The 22709-nt window shown below is 41.0% G+C and overlaps 1 protein-coding gene across 2 annotated transcripts in view; it reads right to left on the bottom strand.

Moving 5' to 3' along the window:
- Positions 1–573: 573 nt before the first annotated feature.
- RMDN3 (regulator of microtubule dynamics 3) overlaps positions 574–22709 on the bottom strand; it is a 42769-nt gene continuing 20633 nt past the window's right edge. For both annotated transcript variants that reach the window (XM_066608651.1, XM_066608652.1), the window contains exons 5-13: positions 22189–22462; positions 20074–20176; positions 18811–18871; positions 15058–15133; positions 14403–14480; positions 12406–12504; positions 12264–12317; positions 8582–8662; positions 574–4809 (exon numbers count right to left, since the gene is read on the bottom strand). In XM_066608651.1, the coding sequence (XP_066464748.1) occupies positions 4756–4809; positions 8582–8662; positions 12264–12317; positions 12406–12504; positions 14403–14480; positions 15058–15133; positions 18811–18871; positions 20074–20176; positions 22189–22462 (880 nt within the window). In that variant the 3' untranslated portion in view covers positions 574–4755. The remainder of the gene's footprint in view (positions 4810–8581; positions 8663–12263; positions 12318–12405; positions 12505–14402; positions 14481–15057; positions 15134–18810; positions 18872–20073; positions 20177–22188; positions 22463–22709) is intronic.

Genomic DNA, 22709 nt, shown 5'->3' with positions numbered 1-22709 from the left:
GTAGCAGCGGGGAACAGGGGAGAGCCCCCTCTCTCTCCCCCTCTCCCCTCCACTCCCCGCTGCAACCCCCCACTCACCCACAGCACCCCCCGAATCTTTTCACCCGAGTACGGAAGTACTCGAAAATCGCGGTGCTCGGGCGAAAAAGGGGCGTGGCCGAGTAGGTTTGCTCATCTCTAATGCTTACCTGTTTTTGTAAGCTGCAAGCAGTCCATCAGTCCTCAGTAATAGATCAGTGGATTCTGTTATATTTGATGGCCTGTTCCTTTTAAGGAAACGGGTAGCACAGAATACTGCGCTATTTGTACTGTTTAAAAAACGTAAACGGCAGTTTTTCATCTGTACTCAGTTTTTTTTTTAACTCCACTAAAATCAATGGGGGTGGGGGAAAGGATCCATTTATATCTGTTTCTCTCCTCCAAAATTGGAGCAGACAAGAGGAATTATGACTGAAGTCCTAATGCAGGTGTGAACGGAGCATGACAATGCCAGGAACGGGTTCGGTTGTTTTTTTTTACATACATTCTCATGATTTTATGCTTTACAACAGACTTTGAAGCAAAAAATACAAAACAATTATTTAGGACTTTATTTAGTAACATCATTAAATAAAACACAAACCACTTTATTATTCAGTGCACGTCTGACGAATCATGTTAGCTTTACATTTAAAAACTATCATCAATTATAGGTCAATTATAAGTAAAAGAAGGAATGTGCTCATTTCAGGTCAAATAGTATTTACAATACAGGTTCTGACTACGGCCAATGTAGCTAAAATAGGAGAATGAAGCAACCCTGCAAAATCGGGCCTCTATTGTTCTGCGTCCACAGCTCTCACGCAGGCCTAGGTTTCCATGGAAGCAGACTACAAAACCCCTCCATTTCTGCAGTGTCACACTCTACCCCAAATGTCTATTACAAGGAGTAGAGGATAGTGGGAATGACCACAACAAACTATTAAGGGTATGTTCACTCAGTTGATTTGCTGCAGATTCCCCATTTGATGTAGATTTTGCTGCGGATTGTAATGTGGAGCTGCAGCTGATTTCACCATTTCCATTTAAAGGCTAAATTGGACTTTGACGCAAATTTGCTGTTGATTTTTTTTGCTGCGGAGAACCAGCAGCAAATCCATCACATGTGAACGCACCTACAGGCCAATGTCACACAAGTCTATTACCAGAGCATTTATGTAGTGTCCCACCTCAACCATAGATGATCCTCCATTTTCAAGTCAGTAGACCTAAAGTCGGGCAGGGACACTTGTCTAAAACTAGTTTTTCATTGACATGTGTGAAAGCAGCCTAAGGGCGCATTTACATGAATTATATTTTCATGTGAATTTTATATGATGGGCACAATACTTGCACGAATATCAAATCCCTTCTTTTGAATGGATGTATTCACATGAGTAATTCGCAGCATGTTTGGTCTCTTGGACCGCCTTTACTCATTGTTTTCAATGGAACTTGAAAGACATCATATGCCGCGCAATGCAATGTTTCCCATTGGTATGAGGATTGCAGTTTTTACAGGTAGCAATACAATGCAATTTTACGTGAAAAACACTGTACATCACCACATAAATCGCACGTTGGCAAGCGCAATACACGCTCACCCGTGTGATTGTAGTCAAAGGATCAGTTTGTAGTTCAATCAGAGACACATATGTTTGCATAGAAGCTGTAGACATGGATGTTATTCAACAAATTTGCAGAGTTGCTTTACCTTTCATTTCAGTTACAAAAGGTGTCTTTTAAAGGCATATTGATTAGCACAATTTACATCTAGTAAAATATAGCAGGGAAAACTAGAAAAAAATAAAGGAAGGAAAGAAAAGATTAAAAATACATAAACGTAAGCTGCAGGTAGAGAGTCACAGTGAATACAGAATATGTAAACTTCCAGATTAAAGGCAGAATGCTTTAAAGTAATTCCTAAGCTACCCAAAATACAAGACAAAAGGCGGTCCAGCGGATGGTGCACGTCCAGGTAATGTGCTATTGTCAGGTGCAGGTTATTGTGCATGTCAGGTTCCCATGTGTGGTTTTATAACCCGAACAGAGAGATGAAGATCAGTCATGACGGATGACAAAAAAAGGAAAGGGTTCATTTATCACAGGGTCATCTGCTAACATACAAAGGTTAATTTAACTACATGACAAACATCAATCTACACATGTAGCAAAGTGTGCAATCAAAGAAAACTAATGGTCCATCAACTTCATGAAATAAGACAAATCCTTCCACTAAACATGTCAAGTTGGAATCTGGAATCAAATTAAAATAAAACTCCTACAATGCGCGTGTGTGTGTGCATGTGCGTGTGTGTGGTGGGATGGGAGTTTGGGAGAAATTCACAAATCCCTTTACACAAAATTCTGGAGTTTAAAAAGTTGCAGATTTTTGCTCAAGTCCAATTTGGCGCATGGTCGCCTCTTATTACCTTTGGCGCATTTCACTTCATCCATCCCTTATCTAAGACTTGCATGTAAGACACTGATCTTGGAGAAATGTGCCCCAAAGTATTTGGACCAAAAGTGAACTATGCACATTATCTTTGGCGATTTGTGAGATCCTGAATCCTTAAAATACTAAAACGTACTTGGTGAATGTGGCTCAGAGTCCAGAATGCTTCTGCCATCAAATTCTCACTGCTGACAACAAAGTAGAAACTTGCTGTCACTGCCTGATGAAAATGGGCAACCTATTTGCACATTAGATAGTGGCGTGCCAAAAGCTTGGTTGGCAGACTGCTATCTCACCTGATACTTCTATTCATACATATGCATGTGCTCTGAACCTGAAGAGAGTAGCATTGGCTTAGCTCCCAAGAACAACCAAAAAAACTGGGCAGTTAAAATCTAACTGCCAGATTCTTCTATCCCCCGACATCTGGAATTGGGAAGAGTTGGGAGACCTCCATACAGATTATATAATTGTCCTGACATCTAATGTGTATGGCCAGCTGCAGAGTCAGGAGAGGCTAGAGATCTCTGAAATTAGTCTTTGAAGGGATTTCCCCACAATGGACATCTATCACTTATCCACAGGATAGGTGATAAATATCTGAATGCCGGTGGTCCCACTTCTGAGACCGCCACCAACCACTAGCGCTCAGCTCTTGTGGTCAGCCCCAGAGACATGCATCCGGTGTCTGCATTCAGACTTTGACAACTGCATCAAGGAGGAGCTGCGGGGCTCAGGAACAATAGGGATCCAACATTACCTATCCTGTGGATAGCTGATAAGTGTACATTGCAAAAAATCCCCTTTACACTACACATACATATTCCATAAAGGTCTTTAAGGTTGCTGTTGGAGCCCAAAGTGTATGGAAGTCCCCAAATTGTTCCTAGATGGCCACTATTGGGAATAATGAGAATCGGCATCATTGGTTTTCAGTATCTTTCAGTATCTTTGTCTGACAGCAGCTTACCTCCCTCTGACCACTGAAATAAACCTACTTAGGCCGGCTGCACACGGCCGTGACGGGCTCCACCGCGGAATATTTCGCGACGAAGCCCGTCACGGCGCCCCCCAGAGACCCCATACTTACCAGCGGATCCGGCGTTCTCGCTCCCGCATGACGCTTCCCCGCCCGCCACGTCATGCGACACGCCGGCCGCGTCACATGACATGCCCACCATGTCACATGACGTGGCGGCGGTAGGTGGGGAAGCGTTTTCACGCTATCTTACGCTGTGCTACAGCGGAAGATAGAGTGAGCGGACGGCTTCCATTGACTGCAATGGAAGCCGTCTGCGCGTACACCCGTGGCAAATAGAGCATGCCGCGGGTGAGGACGGGAGATTTCACGGTGCGAAATTCCGCGGTGGAATTCCGCACCATGAGCACTGCGCTATTAGGTTTAATAGAATCTAATAGCAGTGGGCAACGCAGCGGATTTCCACCGCGAATTACGCGGCAGAAATCCGTTTGTGGGAAGGAGGCCTTACTTGTGCACATTTATATGGGGGTTGGAGAGATGACTGCTGGCTGAACAAGTGTTTTCTTATGCATATGGCCAACTTTAGTGTTACCGCAAATGAAAACCTGATTATGATCTTGGCACAACAGACAGCCGCTAATTTAATGGATAAAGAACAGATCAACCATTTCCGCTCAAAGTAGTTAATTCATATTTCAACCTTTTAGAAATTATAATAGTAAAAGAAACAAACTGTTTTAAAAGGTTTAAGGAAGTCATTTTTGAATAAATGTTCCCAAACTGAAGGCAGAAGATTATTATACCTACAGTACAAAAACCATAAAAAAGATATTTGTTTTAGAAGGCAAAAATATTTAAAAAATTGAAAAGTAATGTAGAGCTTTGTAATGTTTTACAATATTAATTTAGTACTAAGGCACAAAAATGGAAGGTTTTCACAGAAAGGCCTGTATGTGTCCGCTGACTGAGACCAGAGTTCCAGGGTCATTGCCTATTTTGACCCTAAAGAAATATTATGTGTAGTCTCAGAAAAATCGAGAACACATATGTCCAACTTTACATTAACACAGCAGATTCACATGGCAACACGGTTACTCTTCATTGGAAAGAAAGAGATCCAAGAACTTACAACCTTGCAATGACTCAAGTCTACCTTAATAATATGGGTACATGGAAATATACCCGTTTTATAATGAATCACTAAAATTTGATCCTCATCGGAATGCCATAGCTCAGAAGTACTGCGATGTCTTCCAGGGATCCAATAAAACTATACTGTGTTGTCAGACAGACAGTTTCATTTAAGCAGTCATTGTTGACATCATCTCCTCAATGGTAGACATGCTTTCTTCATCCTGTTTGAACACAAAACATTTTTTGGAGAGGTTATTCAGATGAACCATGACAAAATGCAACTTTTGAGAAACATAAAATGTCATGATGTATATATAGAAACATCCAAGACTTCAAGAGTGTTTGTTAAAATATGAATTGTTAGAGCTGTGTCTAATGCAGTGGTGAGCATCTGGCGGGCCCAAGTCCTACGGACAACATCAGGGCCTCCCACTAATGAAGGGAGCCATGGGAGAAGACTGGAACTTTGAAAAGCAGAATACATGGAGCCGTAGCTGAATCGGATTTGGCTGCAAAAGTGGCTTCACTGTGAATGTGGTGTGTACATGGACATGCCAAAAGTCATGGGACAGGAATTAATATTATGTACAGCCCCCTTTGGTTCAGCAACGTGCGGAAATTTGATGCGGCATCAATTACACAATAGCATAGAAGATATCTAGAGGGATGTTGTGCCATGCCATCTGGATAGCTGGCTATAGCTCGTTGGTATCTCAGGTGCAAATGGACCTCACCCCACATCTCATAAATGTTCAATTGGGCCACACCATTTGTAGGAACTCTCCAGAGCGCTCCTCAAACAAATTCTGGACAACTTGGGCTTGATGACATGGGATATTCCATCAGGATAATGCACCATTGTCAGGAAGAGAGAGGGGGGACCCCGACCGATTCCGCCTCTGTCGCCAATTTGTTACAGATCGACTACTTTGAGCGCACACGTCGCTGCCAATTGTCATGGCAGAGCCTGATCGATCACTCTAGTGGGGTTGTAAGCGCAGAGTTGTTAGAATACAGATAGTTTTGTACCTAGCTTTCCCAGGCTCCTGCACATGCATGCAGAGCGAAAGCTTAAATCACTACCTGATCCAGTCTAACGTCTCCAGCACTTTACAATACCTACACACACTCGCTATGACCACCAGCTTTTACAGGTAAGTTGGAACCCAGACTTACTAATTATGTACACAATCTTCGAAGTTATGGTTTGTTTTAAAACGGACAAGGCTTTACTAATAAATTGCAGATTTATTCTAAAAAAGACTAGCAGTGCTAAATATTTATAAGTATACAAGAATATACAGAAAAGGATGTTACAATAGAGATACGGTATACAGGCATGCACAACAGTATTTTGAAATAAAACAGGGAGATAATAAAGAAACTAGATTTAAAATGCTTGGCCCAAGATTCTGATTTATGCAGAGTCACTGAAGCAAATGGGAAAGCCTTACGCTAAAGCATATGTCCAAAGTCTGAAACTAGTCTTTCTGAACCCCTGGTTGTTAAAGGGTTTCCCTAGAACCCCCTCCCTCCTTATCTGAAGTTATTCAGAAAAGGGAGGGGTGTATGCGTCGTACTTGTGGAAAAACGATAATTTCCCATTTCGGTCATATCTCTTCAAGAGATCCTCCAATCTGGAATATATGCCTGGCATATTACCGGTCATGATTTTATCTGCACAACGACACCAAGTACGACCTGGAAACTATACCTAGGTATGCGGATACACCATTTGAGGGTGTTCTGGGGCCCGTACCTCAATGCTTGTAAATGCATTTTAGTCGGTTGGCCCACCCGATTCCGAAAATATAATGCGTATCGGGTTAGGACCTTTGCAGGATCGATAATCCTATTAAGAGATTTCCTTCTAATGTGAATATTGCAGCCAGGATGTCTATGGGAAATATCCATGGTGTGGATACTCACTGGCAGGGGGTAATTTGCATCCCCCTATCACTAGCTAACCTTATTGCCATCAGAACAAAGGACTTCCTATGGCCCCAGGTACATCAGAGGTCTGGCAGATGGAGAGAGGAAGGGGGAATTAATATTGAGTCCACTCAGCTTTCCCAGGGTCCTGAATGGCAAATTGATATGGACAGCTGGGGGACATTTTATGAATATACTTATACTACACCCATCATTGTGGGGGCACATGAAATCCATTAACGTCTGGAAATGGTCACAAGGTCGTGAAATATAGTGAACTCTGATTAATGATGTGTTTAGGTGGTCCAGTGGACCAAACCCATAAGAACACACCCCACCCCAGTATGAAATCATCAGCAACTGGCATACTACCTAGTTGACAACTGGAGCCCATGGCTTCATTTGGTCTGTGTCTCACAAAACCACTACCATCAGTTCAAAAAACTAGTACCATAACTCATCGTAACACGCCATGGTGCCAGCCCTCTAGGGTCCATATAGCAACCTTACAAGCCCAGATTAGGTGCTGGGTCTGGTGTTAACGGGGGCACTTGTGTGGGTCTTCTGCTCCCAGATCCCATGGATGCTAAAGAATGCTACCTTCAGAATATGTGTGTGGGGCCTCTTGCATTGAATGTGATTTCTGCCAGAGACGTCTGTCTGTTCGTATGGACAATTCTGGCTAGATGCCATTGGTCAAATCCTTAAGCACTCGTGGGTGGCCACTGTGAATGGTAATGCCTTCCATGAGGTATTCCCAGTATACGTGACACTGTGGATTGAGGATTGTGCAGTGCGTACACACGTTCGGAAACGGAATATTCCACAAGCCTGGTATGTCTCGTTTGACCTTACAATTTTTACAGATGTGGGCATCCCCAAGCTGTCACCAGAGGTAATACCACTGCCATGATTTTTGCTATGTCAACAAAAGTAGTTTTACTATACAGGGGAAAGACATATATGTTTCACGGCACATTGAAGGACACGTGGCTATATTTTATATGGATGGAATAGGGTGCACTGCCCATGGGGGAGAGCAAGTGGAATCACAGACCATGAGGGCACGCGTCTGGCACTTGTGAGAGTTATGTAGCTGGGACTATAAACAGGTGGCATGTTGACGACACTGGATTAGCTGTATATTGGGGGCATGTGGCTATCACAGTGTAAGGCGCTGTGACTTGAAGCGGTCATCTAGTATAAATAATATTAACAGCAGGAAATGCGATAAAATAAAAAAATAACCATTACTTACCTGTTAAATTTCCTGACTTCTGATGGCGATGCTCAGGTGTTCTCTCCTGGTCTTTATATAACTTACTGCAGTGATGACGTGTCGTACAACCATGTGATTGCTGTAGTCACTGGCCTCAGTGGACTTGTACCATACATGCAGGCATCACTGCCGGGACCAGTGATTGGCTGCAGCGGTCAAGTGGATGTACAGCATATGATCGCTGCACCAAAGACTGTCGGGGAACATGGAGATGTGCAGCATCTAACAGGTGAGTAATTGCTTATTTTAAATTTTATCACGTGTCCTGCCATTATACAATTTTTTTTGTAAATCACATATAACCTTTTTAAGTTAAGTCCCTCTTTTGTCTGAAAACAACAACTTTCCCTATTTCCAAAAAGTAAAATGTATCAGCTCCTAGCATGCGTATAGAAAAGTAGAATGGGCAGCAGTAAAGACGATTAAGCAGCAGACCGCGTGGCATCATTAGATATCCTATATGTCTCTGATCCATGGGAATCCCACGGCAGGATCCAGAGAACAGTCTCATGTCTACTCAGTTCCATATTTCTTATCTGCCATAGTGTAGAGTGGCCATCTATAACCTGCTAAAAGGAAGAAACCCGGAACATTGTATATATGGATTGCATCTGAAGCCCCTATAATGTTCAGACTTGTCCACTCAGTTTTTTTTTAATTGGTTTTAGGTGTCACCATAAGTATTAAAACCTAAAAGCCTCTCATCATCCAAGAACTGCCAGAAAAAGGTCTGTATGCCAGTTTAATGCAATGGAAGTGAAAACACAAGAATCAATACTTACTTCCCGTGTGCGGTCAGGAAGTTCTGCAGCCAATTTCAACCAATGGGTGGCATCACTAGTGTTCCCCAAATCTCTATAACACTAGAAAAAAAACACAACAATAGGATAATTTTTCCCTTCATAAACACAAATTAGAATTATTTAAAATTGTTGTAGTCTGAAATTACTTTTAAAGGCCACTTCTAAGACCGGCTGCACAAGACCGGGACGGGATTCCGCATGCGGGAACCTGCAGTGGAATCCGACCCCGGGACCAGCCAACATCTGCACGTACCTGACGTTCTTTTTATGTACTGGGGATGGACCGCACAGCGAGCTGTCAGATATTTTCAGTGTGCGTACGGATTTAATATGTTGGTATAAGAGGAGGAGGTCGTCTGTGTAATATGTTGGTATAAGAGGAGGAGGTCGTCTGTGTAATATGTTGGTATAAGAGGAGGAGGTCGTCTGTGTAATATGTTGGTATAAGAGGAGGAGGTCGTCTGTGTAATATGTTGGTATAAGAGGAGGAGGTCATCTGTGTAATATGTTGGTATAAGAGGAGGAGGTCGTCTGTGTAATATGTTGGTATAAGAGGAGGAGGTCGTCTGTGTAATATGTTGGTATAAGAGGAGGAGGTCGTCTGTGTAATATGTTGGTATAAGAGGAGGAGGTCGTCTGTATAATATGTTGGTATAAGAGGAGGAGGTCGTCTGTGTAATATGTTGGTATAAGAGGAGGAGGTCGTCTGTGTAATATGTTGGTATAAGAGGAGGAGGTCGTCTGTGTAATATGTTGGTATAAGAGGAGGAGGTCGTCTGTGTAATATGTTGGTATAAGAGGAGGAGGTCGTCTGTGTAATATGTTGGTATAAGAGGAGGAGGTCGTCTGTGTAATATGTTGGTATAAGAGGAGGAAGTTGTCTGTGTAATATCTATCTATCTATCTATCTATCTAAAGACGAAAGCCCTCACTGACTGACTCGCCAAAAGTTCTCCAACTTCCCGATGTCGTAGAAACATGAAATTTGGCACACGCATAGATTATCTCCAAAATAGGAAAAGCTAATGGGTCCCAACTCGATTATTCAATTCTATGCACAAAAGAATTAGCGTCCAAATTTTACGTGCGGAATGTAATTTTCTCACTTTCCGGTGTCATAGAAACATGAAATTTGGCAGGAGCATTGATTATGTCATAAATAGGAAAAGCTAATGGGTCCCAACTCGATTATTCAATTCTATGCGCAAAAGAATTAGCGTCTACATTTTGCGTACGGAATGTAATTTTCTCACTTTCCGGTGTAATAGAAACGTGAAATTTGGCAGGAGCATGGATTATGTCATAAATAGGAAAAGCTAATGGGTCCCAACTCCATTATTCAATTCTATGCGCAAAAGAATTAGTGTCCACATTTTACGTACGAAATGTAATTCTCTCACTTCCCGATGTCTTAGAAACTTGAAATTTGGCACGGGCATTGATTATGTCATAAATAGGAAAAGTTAATGGGTCCCAACTCGATTATTCAATTCTAAGTGCAAAAGAATTAGTGTCCAAATTTTACGTATGGAATCTAATTCTCTCACTTTGTCATTTTATATAAAGGAAATGTCGCATGGTTACCCCCACAGGGTGTTTCCTGGGTAACGCCGAGAACTATGCAAAATGGTGAACATATGTTTTTCCGGTATCTCTAAAGTAACCATGACTTCATAAGATTTTCCGTGTGAACACCAGATAAACACCAGTATCAAATTAACTCGGGTGAAGCCGGGTATATCAGCTAGTATTGGTATATGAGGAGGAGGTTGTCTGTGTAATATTAGTATTTAAGAAGGAGGAAGTTGTCTGTGTAAGGTATTAGGATCTGAGGAGCAGGAGGTCTGTGTAATACTGGCGTAATTAAAAAAATCAAAAACTCACCGACTTGCCCTGTAATTTTTGTTGCCAATAACAACCAATCACAGCTCAGCTTTCACTTGTTCTACTACTGAGGTAAAATGAAAGCTGGGGTGTGATTGGTTGCTATGGGCAACACAGATTTCCTTTTGGACAGCTTTCATAAGAGTGTGTGCTGGGCTCATTTCTGTGTGTTACATAGTAGCTTAGTGCTGGTGGGAAGCTGTGTGGTAGTTGGAGCAGAGGAGGAGGTTGTCTGTGTAAGATAATATCTGACGAACAGGAGGTCTGTGTAATAGATTAGTATTTAGGGAGGAGGTCGTCTGCGTTATAGAATAAGGTATGATGATGAGGAGGTCGTCTGTTTTAGATAAGACTGAAATAAAAAAAACACCTGCTCAAGTGCAATTCCGGCATTTCACCCCACTCCTCCCCAGGGGTAGTGGGGCTGTTTTATGCCCCACATTTGTCTCCATGAGATGAGTTATAGATGTACCAAGTTTGGTTGAAATTGCTCCAAGCATTCATGAGTTATGGTGGCGCATACATATATACATACATCCTATTTTTTATATAATATACATTATATAGTGTCAATTGGTTTTTAGCTACCTGCTAGTGATAAAAATGAGGTGATGCCGCTAACATTCAGCATGTAACACAAGGTTGTAGAGCAGTATGTACTTGCTTTACCAACCTTGAGGTAACACCTGTTTTTACGGAGATGCGGTCATATCTGACGCCATATTCTGTGCCGAAAGACAAACGTCTTCAGTGTTATTTATTAACTTGGTTTCTCTCCTTTACAAATTAATTAACAGATGTGCTTGTATTTATGCACTGAGCCTCCATTCATAAGAACAGTGGTTTCCAGAAAATGTGTGTCTACAAATGGGTTGTAACACCAGATCTGCAGATGCAGCCTGTATCAAATGTCACACAGTAATTCTTCTCAGTTTAATGAAAGAGTGGTGGATATAAAGTTGGAAAAACACAATAACGCCACTGTGTCAGGCGGATATACCACTTAACAACAGACATTAATACTCCTCAGTGCACCTTAATGCAGCGCACATCTAAATTCTCAATTGCATCCAATTAGCAGTCCGTACAATTTTGGAAAGGCCATTTTAAAAGTGTCTTCAAGAAAAGAAAAATAAATACATCCATGCATTATCCTCTTCTCAACAAGTCACAAGGGAGTGTATGGATCGGGCTCAGGAGATGAACCCCCTGCACAGCGGGTGTCAGCTGTGTTCTACAGCTGACAAAGGCCGGCATCGGAGCTAGCTCCAATTCCAATCTTTTAACTCCTTAACCCATTAAGGACCAAGCACAGTAAATTTACAACGCTTGGTTCCGGGCTTAAATCCCAGTTGATAGTAAAAATACGGCAGAGGATTAAAGCCCCTGGCTCTGCAATCAATCAGAAGCAGGTCGGGTTGTCAGCTGTTAGCCACAGCTGAAAACCCGAAGGAGAAGGGAGAAGTGGTTTTAAATGGGGATCCAGTGGTAGGACCCGCACAAAACAGCATTTATCCTGTGGACTAGAACAGATCAGAGAATTCATGAATATAGGGATCGGCAAGTACATTATTGGCACCTTATGTCAATTGCACATTAAAAAAAAAAAAGTTTCCCTGGAAAGCTCCTGAAACCATTTCTAATAAGCAACCATAACAAAGCAATGCAAATTCGTGATTATATATACATAAAACAGGTGTATAAGATAACTTACAGGATATAAAAAAAATAAGATTCCTAGGTCTTTGCTTGTTAACAAGAATTAGTAGTGACTTACCTTAGCGATGTTAACTCTTGCAGCTTTGGAAAATCCTGGTGACAGCTCTTCAGCCTTTACCAAAAAACATAAAAACAAGCAAAATGATGTAAAAAGCAGAACAGTTCTTGAATAAGCAAAAATAACCCTCCGTCACACTTGCCTTCAGGAGGTTTTGTAAGGCCTCATCCACAGTAGCACTTGGTGGGGTGTCATAAAGAGCAGAAGCAGTTTTCCTTTCCAGCCAGCCAAGATTAGAGACCTATAAAAAAATGTAATATTAATATCAGCTAGTACACGTATCGCTGCGTAGAGAAGATGAACATACAGGGGCCAATTAACTTATCACAATAATTTTGGGGTGCAATAGGAAAACAGAGTAACCAGAGAAAATCCAAGCAAACACAGGGAGAAGGTTTCTTTTCGTCAAGGACTACATGGTAACTTTGGCCATGAAGCATATCGCTTGGCCAAAGATCGCAGTATTCCCACGTGAGATTGTAACCCAACGTAAGTAAATGCAGTTGTGTTATTACTGGCAAGTTGCTGCAAGCAGACAATGGAGCAGGTTGGGGTTTTATTGCACCTTGCAAATTACTGTAGCCCTATTTGACCACATTCACGTACATTAGGTTGCGATCTCTCATTGCTATACTATTATCCTTAATTGCACAAGATGTGTTGTGGTCAAAGATATGGGGAATCTTAGAACAGGATGCAAGAAAAAAACATCCCTGTGTCTTATTGCCCAAAGGTCAGGGGGACAATTTAAATAGGAGTTTGGTATTAGGGAGCTAGAAGTGTTTAACTGATAAAAGTTACACTAGTGGGCCGCAAGCTGCCTAGAAAGATAACATTTACTGGGGTAGACCGGTAAAGCTTTATTGCCCAGTGCAACAGTGAGCAACTTCATTTTTCGTTTTTGTTTAGTGAAACATTAGCAGTTCTATTTGACCAGGTAAAATGTGATTGTTCTCAGTGAGAGAATCCAAAGTCCAAAAAGAAATTACACCAGCAGCACAACTGATATATACCCTGTTCAGGGGAGGCAAATACTGTACAGCCAATTCTGGAAAATGAACTCCACTTCTCCAATTTCCGTCAACATCCAAATTAGATACGAATGGCAGCAGGATAGCTTCAGTGCATAAGACAGGTATTTATTCCATCATTTAAAATGGTACAAGCAACGTTTCAACCATTCAATGGTTGTTATCAAGCATGCTTGATCAAGACCATTGAATGGTCGAAACGTTGCTTGTACCATTTTAAATGATGGAATAAATACCTGTTTTATGCACTGAAGCTATCCTGCTGCCATTCGTATCTAATTTGGATAGCGAGAGAATTCAAGTAATCTCGTAGATACATTTTAATGGCTAACAAAAATACATGATGTAATAGCACGCTTTCGGTTCCTCTGTTGATCCTTCCTCAGGCTAAAATGGAACTGGCTTGGATAGGGCACATATATAATATATACAAATGCAGAGAGGACACCTCCTCATTATTAAAATACAAATGTTCACACACAGAAATTTGAGACTGTTTGACACTGAAAACAGAAACTGAGCTGAGACACTAATTAATCAGTCCATTGAGCTCAGGAATGTGACAGTTTTATGATGTGTCTTATCTCTACTTCAACCTGTACATGGAAGGAGATGCAGCACCACCTATTGGGTGACAACATTATTACAAGTCAAGTTCTAAATTTTTATGAAGTTTAAAAAAAAAAAAAAAAAAATTGGGAAGAGGACATCCCTCTTGACCTCCTTCAGACTTTTCATATTTTTCATATTTTCCACTTATGCAAGAATCCCAGGCTGAGGTTCATTCCATTCTTGAGGGTATCAAACATGGCCATAAAGTTGTACTCTTAAATTCTTCTGTGACACTGAAACTTGAAATTGACCAGGTAAAAACGCTAAAAACAAAATTTATGGATGAATTGCTGTATTTTGCACTAAATGACACTGGATGCTGGCCACTGGAAAAGAAGGGCAGTGGATCTCCCAAAACAATGGCCCAAGAATCCACAGAGAGGGAGGTCCAAGGGCAAATGAGCACAGGTTGCCAGAAAACATCATGTAGCGCCCAATAGACTGTTATTTTATTGCCTCTACTTAAAAATGTGTGGCAGAATAGAGTCCCACATACCTCATAGCACCACCGGCCAAGTAAGTAGTAGCATTGTGGATCATTCGGCTGTAATAGAATTGCCTTTTCAATGTGTTCCTAAAAATGAAAAAAAAATTATTAAAACAGGTTTGTAAACATTTTATTTTTAAAGTACTTAGGCAAAAAAAGAAATGTACTCGGTAAGGCTAGAGGTAAATGGCCATGATGCAAGTTGTGCCAAAGAAACTCAGACGTAACTCGCATGAGACAACACATGGACACTGCATCTCCTATTCTTAGCCATGAAAACAGATGGCAATAGCACAAGCCCATGGGGACCATCGGTCCTTGTGAAAAATAGTTAATGTGTATAGCCTTATAGTACACGACTCCATTACAGGCCATCTGTTAAATTACATGGACCGAAAATACGGCCGTGTGTCTCTGGTCAAAAGCTACTTCCACAATCATCGTTCCTGGGCTTTTACACAAAAACGAGCATTGCTGACTTTACAGTAAGCAGGCACTGGTCATTTACACTGAACAATATGTTGTTCTGTTTTCTACGTGCAGAAGCTGAACGACGGATGAGAAGAGAAATAAATCCTCATTCTTCGCTCAGTCGGTGCATGCATTTACACTGAACAATAATAATCGTTCAGATTCTCGCTGGATTGCAGGAATCAGAACTTACCTTAAAAAGATATCCAGTCTGAATGCGCTTCTGAATGCCTTCATGCTCTGACAGATGCCCACAAAGAATCGCAAACCTAAAAGAAAAATGGAAACACTACTAGAAAGAAAATGCATGCAAGTATACGTACTTACTATTCACGTTCTATGTGCTGGAGTAAATAGCTCAAACGGTTTTTTTGGACTCAAACGGTAGGTTTGGTCCATTTAACAGTGGGAAATGAAGTAAAACAAAACAAAAAAAAAACCCACTCACCTCCTTCAAGGTTTTCCCCTTCAGTGCTGAAGCTGCAGTCCCCGTCACGCTGACCTTGGAAGACGATAGTTGCGGTCATATGCCATTTAATGTACATGTGGCCACTAAGCCAATCAAAGGCTTCAGTGGCGACTCTGCTGTGACCATTGAGGGCTGTGACCGGCTGAGTGGTCATATGTACAATGAAATGGGAACAATCACATTTTGCTCTACTGGCTAACACGGTACCAAATCTTTGTTTTCATTATATGTACAATGAGTGATGACTGCAGCCTGTTTATTCTGGGTTTCGCGCAGCAGAGACCCACTGAAGGAAAGCAAGACATTGAATGTGGAGAGTATGACTTTCTTTATTTCACAACATTCCATAGCACTATTTTTTTTGAGTCTTGGGAAATACCCATTAAACTTTTCCCCATTTTGATATGACCTTCAATGTTTGTACAATTTCAAAATTTTAAATTCCAATCCAATCTCCCTGCCGTCCGCACACTCCGCAGCTCTTATTTATTTTGGGTGGCAAAGCCCATTTCGAATTCCTTGGAATTACTCAACAGAAACACATAAAAATGACTGTGATGATTTTATTTGCAATTCTTTGAAAATTGAATGTGATTGAGATTATATATATATATATATATATATATATATATATATATATATATATATATAAAATATATATATATATAAAATATATATATAATATATCTATGTATATTACACTATATCGCTATGGATATTACACTATGCAGAAGAAAGCTACGATGTCGGAGTTCTCTTCTGCATAGTGTTAGAAACATGTGTTAGACTTCGCCGAACATCAGAGCTATGCAGGGAAATACAAAAGAGAAAGCTGGTCCCACAGAGAAACACAATTTGTGAAGAAATGAAAGAAGCAATAAGAAGGGATATGGAGATATTCAAAATCTGGGCACGGAGATAATATAGTAAAAAATTTAATTCTGTAGCAAGATGCCAAATCAGCAAATATCTTTATTGTCTACTGTCTACAGAATTTTCCAAATATATAGGACATGGGGAAGGAGGAAGAGAAAAAGTAATACAACAAACTCAACTAAAAAAAGAATAATCCCATATTTATGTTTAACAAAGGGTTTTCTTTGTTTTTTTCTGGACTCTATAATTTGTGCAGAACGTGATTCTTATGTAGATTCTGAAGGATAATATGAACATTTCGCTTGGTGGTCAAACAGCTGAACAAATAGTTACATGTAGAGGCAGAAGAACTTCAGAAACATAAAATAACATATGCATTTCCTAGCTCAGTGGGGTAGAAGTGTAAACTAGTAAGGTAGGATAGCTGCACCAAACAATTCTCAAGTATCAGGAAAGCAAGAAATATAAAAATGAAAAGCTCGTTAAGGTTTCATTCAGATCTGGTTGTTTGCTCCGTCCAGAGATCCTATCTGGGTTAGTTTTTAAAATCCGGAAATAGCACTGCTGAAAGGGATCTCTCTGCCATTACGGAAAACTGCTGAAATGGAGACCAATAGGTCTCCGCTTCGCCAGGTTTCTGTTTATTTCCGGCATTCTGTGCTGGAATGAAGATCACAGTCTACTACGCTTTTCTTTCCAGCATAGAATACCAGAAATGAACACGTTTGGTAGTTTTCTATAATAGGAGAAAGGGGGAAGTGGTCAGCAGTCACAAACTACACTGCCACTGCCGAACCGCTGATGCAGACTGGGTGAATAGAATTCCTATTAGCTTCGATGCACGGCCTGCGGATCATGTGTTTGACATGTGTGCCCTAGATATTTCTAGAGATCTTAGAATCTAAATAAATAGAAGGACATTAGGAGAGTAGAAAATCTAACTTTTTTTCTGCCAAAAATAGGGGCTTAAAGGTTTCCAAATCCACTCTTAGTAGGTGGGTTAGTAATGCAATAAAGCTAGGGAGTGGGATCCTATCACAGTTCTTTGCTCTGGAGGAGGAATTGGCTTAGTGTAACTTCCACTATGCAACCTGGTGATCCCGTGACCACCGGGTGCCCCCTGTTACAGCAGAGCTGCAGGGTCCTAACAGATCCTGATCAGCACTGCCAATGACTTATCACTATAGGGGGATGTTTTCCCTTGTAACTTTGGCTCCCAAAATTGTTACAAAAATAAGTTAAAAAATTACAGAATAAAATAAAAATAAATACATAAAAAAGAAAATGACCCAAAGCTGACGTCAACCAAAACCGTCGCTGTATGTGCCCTGTAATCCAAAACCACACATATATATCAAAACGTCTTAAACAAAACGAGGAACCCATTCCCATACTTTATTTCAGAGTAAATATACTAATTAAAAAAAAAAAGAAAAAAAAAAAGGTAGAAATTAAAAATAAATCGTTAGTCAGTGAAAAAAAGTCACGGAAAAAAAACAAAAACAGCAAAAATAATTTCGATAGCTGAAGGGAAAAAAATAAAAAAAATAGGGCAGTAAAACCACCACATGGGTAAAATCCTTAAAAAGTGTCTGGTCGTTTAGGATCAAAACAGCCAGATCCTTAAAGGGTTAAATGGACTTTGTCACCTCCAATGTGCACTGCAAAGTAATGGGTGTATAGTGAAGGGGCGCTGAGTGCCAGAGTATAGTTTTCTTACTACAGTGTTCCCCTGTAGCAGATAGGATGGATCAGCACTCAGGAACTAGTTTAGGAAATGTACCAAATCTTTATTTCTCCGACAAACAGAAGCTGCGACGTTTCGACCTGTTAGAGGCCTTTGTCAAGGCCGAAACGTTGCAGCTTCTAGTTGTTGGGGGAATAAAGATTTGGTACGTTTACTGAACTAGTTCCTGAGCGCTGATCCATCCTATCTGCTACATGCTAACTATTCTGAAGGGTGTTTAAGTCCGGACTTGGCTTACCGGATCGTGCACCGTATTATAATATACCCCCACTTAGTGACTATAGTGGTTGTGCTGCTGTCCATTACACTATTATTCCCGCCTGTTCCCCAACTAAGCACATGGCGCACACTACTTCAGCATGTGCATGTAATAAAAGTGAAGTGATCTTCATTAACTTGCTTAATTAGTTAAAATGTTTGACACATCAATATTTCTACATTTCCGAATTCCAGTAATGGCTTTTCAGTCCATAGATGGATATTAAAAGGTTTTTTTAAGCATCCCTTTCACAGAGCAAAGAAAATACAGTGGTGCCACCAGAAGCGATACTTGGCTGTATAACGTTGTATACACAGATGTAAAGGACGCAGTCATGTCTTGGTCTTTGGCATAAAGCCTAGAATTCAATGGCACATAAATGTTTGACCTTTTGAGGTAACAAAAAGAAGTAAAAAACACATTTGAATGAAGTGTTTGCTAAACAGCCAGGAAAATCTTTTGGGAAAAGTTTGAACACTTGACTTGTGAGAATAGTGTAGGCAGAAACTGCCTAGATGTGTTCTGTGTTATGTCCGTAAGATGATGAATGTGGAACACGACCATGATCCCTGTCTCCCCCAGTGAAGACACATACCATTTGTGACACTCAGCACTTTGGCCTTCTTTTTGAAGTGCGGCTTCAACAACCTCTTTCCCTAAAATAAGAACCAAATATTTTCTCGTTAGATAATTACATCAAGGTCTATAAATAATTTGCTCATACGCCAAATCAATTCTGGTGACCATCTAGTTTGCTGTAAAAATATTAGCACGTCTCTCACTGAGCCTAAGGGTCCTACTATGAGAGTTTGTCCGTATAGGCCAGCTGTACAATCTCCCCGTTCACAAGGGGAGATGTACTGCCAAACAGTAAGCATGCTCACTGAAACAGAATGCTTAGCCAATGAATAAGCTCTCACTCCTTCGTTTGCTCATTGTTGGGCCCTTTGAATAGCCCGATTGTCAGGCGAATGAGCATTCAGACGAATGCTCAGGCCCAATGATCAGCCCATGTAGAAGGACCTTAACCCTTTGCAATCCAATTTTGGATTCAGGGTTTCCTAGGGGGCTTTCTGTTTCTGCCATTATACAATGGCGCCATCTGCTGGGTAGAGCCAGAACTGTGGTATGGGGACATGCTGGAGAGGCCCCCGATAACAGAGCGGCCAGTAATATACAGTAAGAATACCCTGCTGGACGTCTTCCGACATGAGAGCTGTACAGCCTTCAATCAGAATGTCTTCAGACGTCCGACAGTGGATTGGAAAGGGTTAAATTCTGAATAAATTTTACTGTGCCCATTAAAACTGTCCGTCATCACAGACGACTAAAAAAATAAAATAAAAAGCATTCTTGAAGAAATCAGTGTTTATAAAATTCCTGCTCCACGTGCAAATTATGCAAACACATCTGGTGGGCTGACCAGACTGTCTCTGCTAGCTGGAGGTTTTCCCCCCTAAATCTGCCCCTCTTTGCTCCAATGAGCACTACATCATCCACAGATCATTGCAACTCTCGCACACGCGCCGTAAGTTAACTGAGCAGCGCACGTGCAGATAAGACATGACATTAGACTTGAAGATAAATGTAAAAAGGGCTAAGCTGTAGTTTACAGAGAGTGTTCATCTATTGACAGCAAACTATCTTGAAAATGATGAAGAATTGAAGTAGGGAGCTCGCCTTTAGTGTTGCCGAGGGTCGTGAATGACTAAACAGCTAACAACAAAGAACAGTTAGAAAGTTCTATAACTTTTCTTGAATTTTGTGATTAAATATTATTAACCAAAAAAATGGGAAAACCTCTTTAACAATTTAAACTTTTCAACACTCAACAAATCTGCTCATTTCAGCTACATACCTTCCAAGGCATAGGATTTCTTTTCTGCCAGGTCTTCCGTAATCTCACACATATCACCGTAGGAGCGCCCTACTCTCCATAGAAAGTCTTGGCGATTGCCGTACTGAGAAATAAAAACATAAATAAATACATACATTAAAAAGTGCAGGGTTTTAGAGGTTTTCATAATGGCAGTGAACAGGTGAACATCAGTTTTGTGAGAATTATGTTATAAGGCCAAAATTATGTGGATTGCAGACCACCAGACCCATATGAGATTGCTGGACCCCACTTTTCAAAACCATGAGAGGTAAATATGGAGTTGAGTTCCATTTGTGACTAGAACAGCCTCCATACTTCAGATGGTTGTCCATCCACCACCAAGTTTTACAGTAGGCACTACGCATTCTTGTAGATGGTGTTGTCCGAGTATTCACCAAACCTAGATAGATTTGTTAAAATGGCCAGATAAAGCATGAGATTCAGATTGCCTTTCTCCACGAGTACATGTTTCCATTGAGTCCAATGGGTCAGAAACGCTATCATTTCTTCTTAGAGAGAGCACCTAGACGGTAAGTGAGGAGACTTAAAAGGCCATTTATGATCCTCTGGGCAATATGCAAATAAGGGAGATTGAACAATACCTCCACAGTGCCACCTATTGTAAGGCAGCAAACCCTAAAGTCAATCCCCAATGTGAGACTTTTTATACAAGCCTTGTAACAATGACCAGGAATTGAAAGCAAAGTCAGAGCCCATGCACAAGCAGATCTGACTTTGTTTTCAATTCCTGGTCATTGTTACAAGGCTTGTATAAAGAGTCTAACATTGACTTTAGGGATTGCTGCCTTCCAATAGGTGGCACTGTGGGGGTATTATTCAATCTCCCTTATTTGCATGGAGTCTAATGGCATGCTTTATACCACTATTACTGCACATGGTGATCTTAGGCTTGTGTGTAGCTGCTCGGCCATGAAAACCCATTTCGTGAACATACACAAGAGTTTTGTCGATGTCACACAGACAGGTTGAGACTCTGTAGTGAGCGGAACAACAGAGGATAGGGAATTTTTCTACACCACAAGTTCCAGTACTTAGTGACTTTGTTTGTAGCCTACAGTTTACATGGTCCACCTCTTTGTGGCAAAGTTGTTTTTATTCCTAAATGCTTCCACCATACAGGGTGCTGCAAAATACCATACGAAATCCCAAAAAGTAGTTGCTCCCTTAGGTCCAAAACAGGCTACTTCCTTAAAGGGGATGTTCGGTTACCAGACAACATCCCTTCAACAGCGTTCATTGAGCAGTACTTATACATCCTCCACTGTCGGGAACCAGCGCTGCAGCACCACGGTGGGCCAGGTGTCTGTTGGGGCAGCTTATATCACCAGAATTCCGGTGACCACTGCAGCATCACCATTTGGCTCTCCTGACATTATAGCATACAAAATATGAGAGTGGTTAATCCTGATTTGCGGCAGCAATCACCTGACTTCTGGTGATGTTAGCTGTCATAACAGACACTTGGACCACGGCAGGGCTGCATCCTGGCAGTGGACGAGGGGTAAGTACTGATAAGTTTGTTATTTTACTACAGTGATGGCTCTTAAAAGGATGTTGTCCGGTAACTAGACAACCCCTTTAAGGGATTCATTCTTTATTGATCTGGCACCCATCAGGTCTGGTTACCAAATATTCTTGATTATTGGAAAGTCATACAAAAGTATGTAAAATTTACTTGTCGGAGACTCTCAAGGAAGACAGCCCAAAATTAGATGCAAATACAAATTATGGTATTACAGCTTTTTGTAGCGGACTCGTGTTTAGTTTAGTTTAGTTCTAGTCCTGTGGAGTTTGATTTTACAGTTTTGTGCTTCATTAAAGGTTTGTCACTGTACTGATATATTGCTTATTTCAGCGCTTTCTTGAGCATACAGAAATACTTTGAATTCAAAACAGTATGAGGGAAAACCATAAAATTACAAAAACAAAGGAGGGTATCCGTGTATATTTTTGTAATTCAGTTTTGCAAACAATTTTGCTTACAACTTGCCAACATATATACGGTTATACTTGTTACAGAACTCCAACAGTGATTTATTATGACGGAGGCTGTACGAGAACAAGATATCTTACCACTAACTTATTACTACTCAGCAGCTGGAATCCTTCCCTCTTCTGCTCAGTGTCACCATTGTGCAATTGGTCAGACCTCTGGAGCAAAAGCGTCAAGTCTTCATCTAAAGGGTCAGCAGCCAACATGGTCCCTTCATCGTCTGTAACTAGATCTCCGGAGTCCCTCCGCATTGTCCGCACCGTTTCACAGCTTACTTCATCCTCTTCTTCTTCCTCCTCACTCCCTTTGCTACTTTCACGATCAAAATCAGATTCAGCATTTGCTGTAGAGTATCTATAAAAGTAATGAAATTAAAATTTTAAAACCGGTTTGAAAGCGAATTATATAGATATGAATAATATTGTTAAGGTTGTACATAGTCAAGCCTTAAAGGGGTTGTCCAAGTTGTAACATCTCGGGACAACCCCCTTCCCCGTGCGCTAACATAACAAATCGTGAGCTACTCACCTCTTGCCGCTCCAGAATTGTCCCGCTCCGGTCTGTGCTAATGACTGCAGTCCCGCCTGGTTTACGGGATATC

The sequence above is a fragment of the Eleutherodactylus coqui genome, chromosome 6 (assembly GCF_035609145.1).
Source record: "Eleutherodactylus coqui strain aEleCoq1 chromosome 6, aEleCoq1.hap1, whole genome shotgun sequence".
In the NCBI taxonomy this organism is placed as follows: Eukaryota; Metazoa; Chordata; class Amphibia; order Anura; family Eleutherodactylidae; genus Eleutherodactylus; species Eleutherodactylus coqui.
The sequence above is the reverse complement of the archived record's forward strand: the minus strand, read 5'-3'. Positions and strand labels throughout refer to the sequence as shown.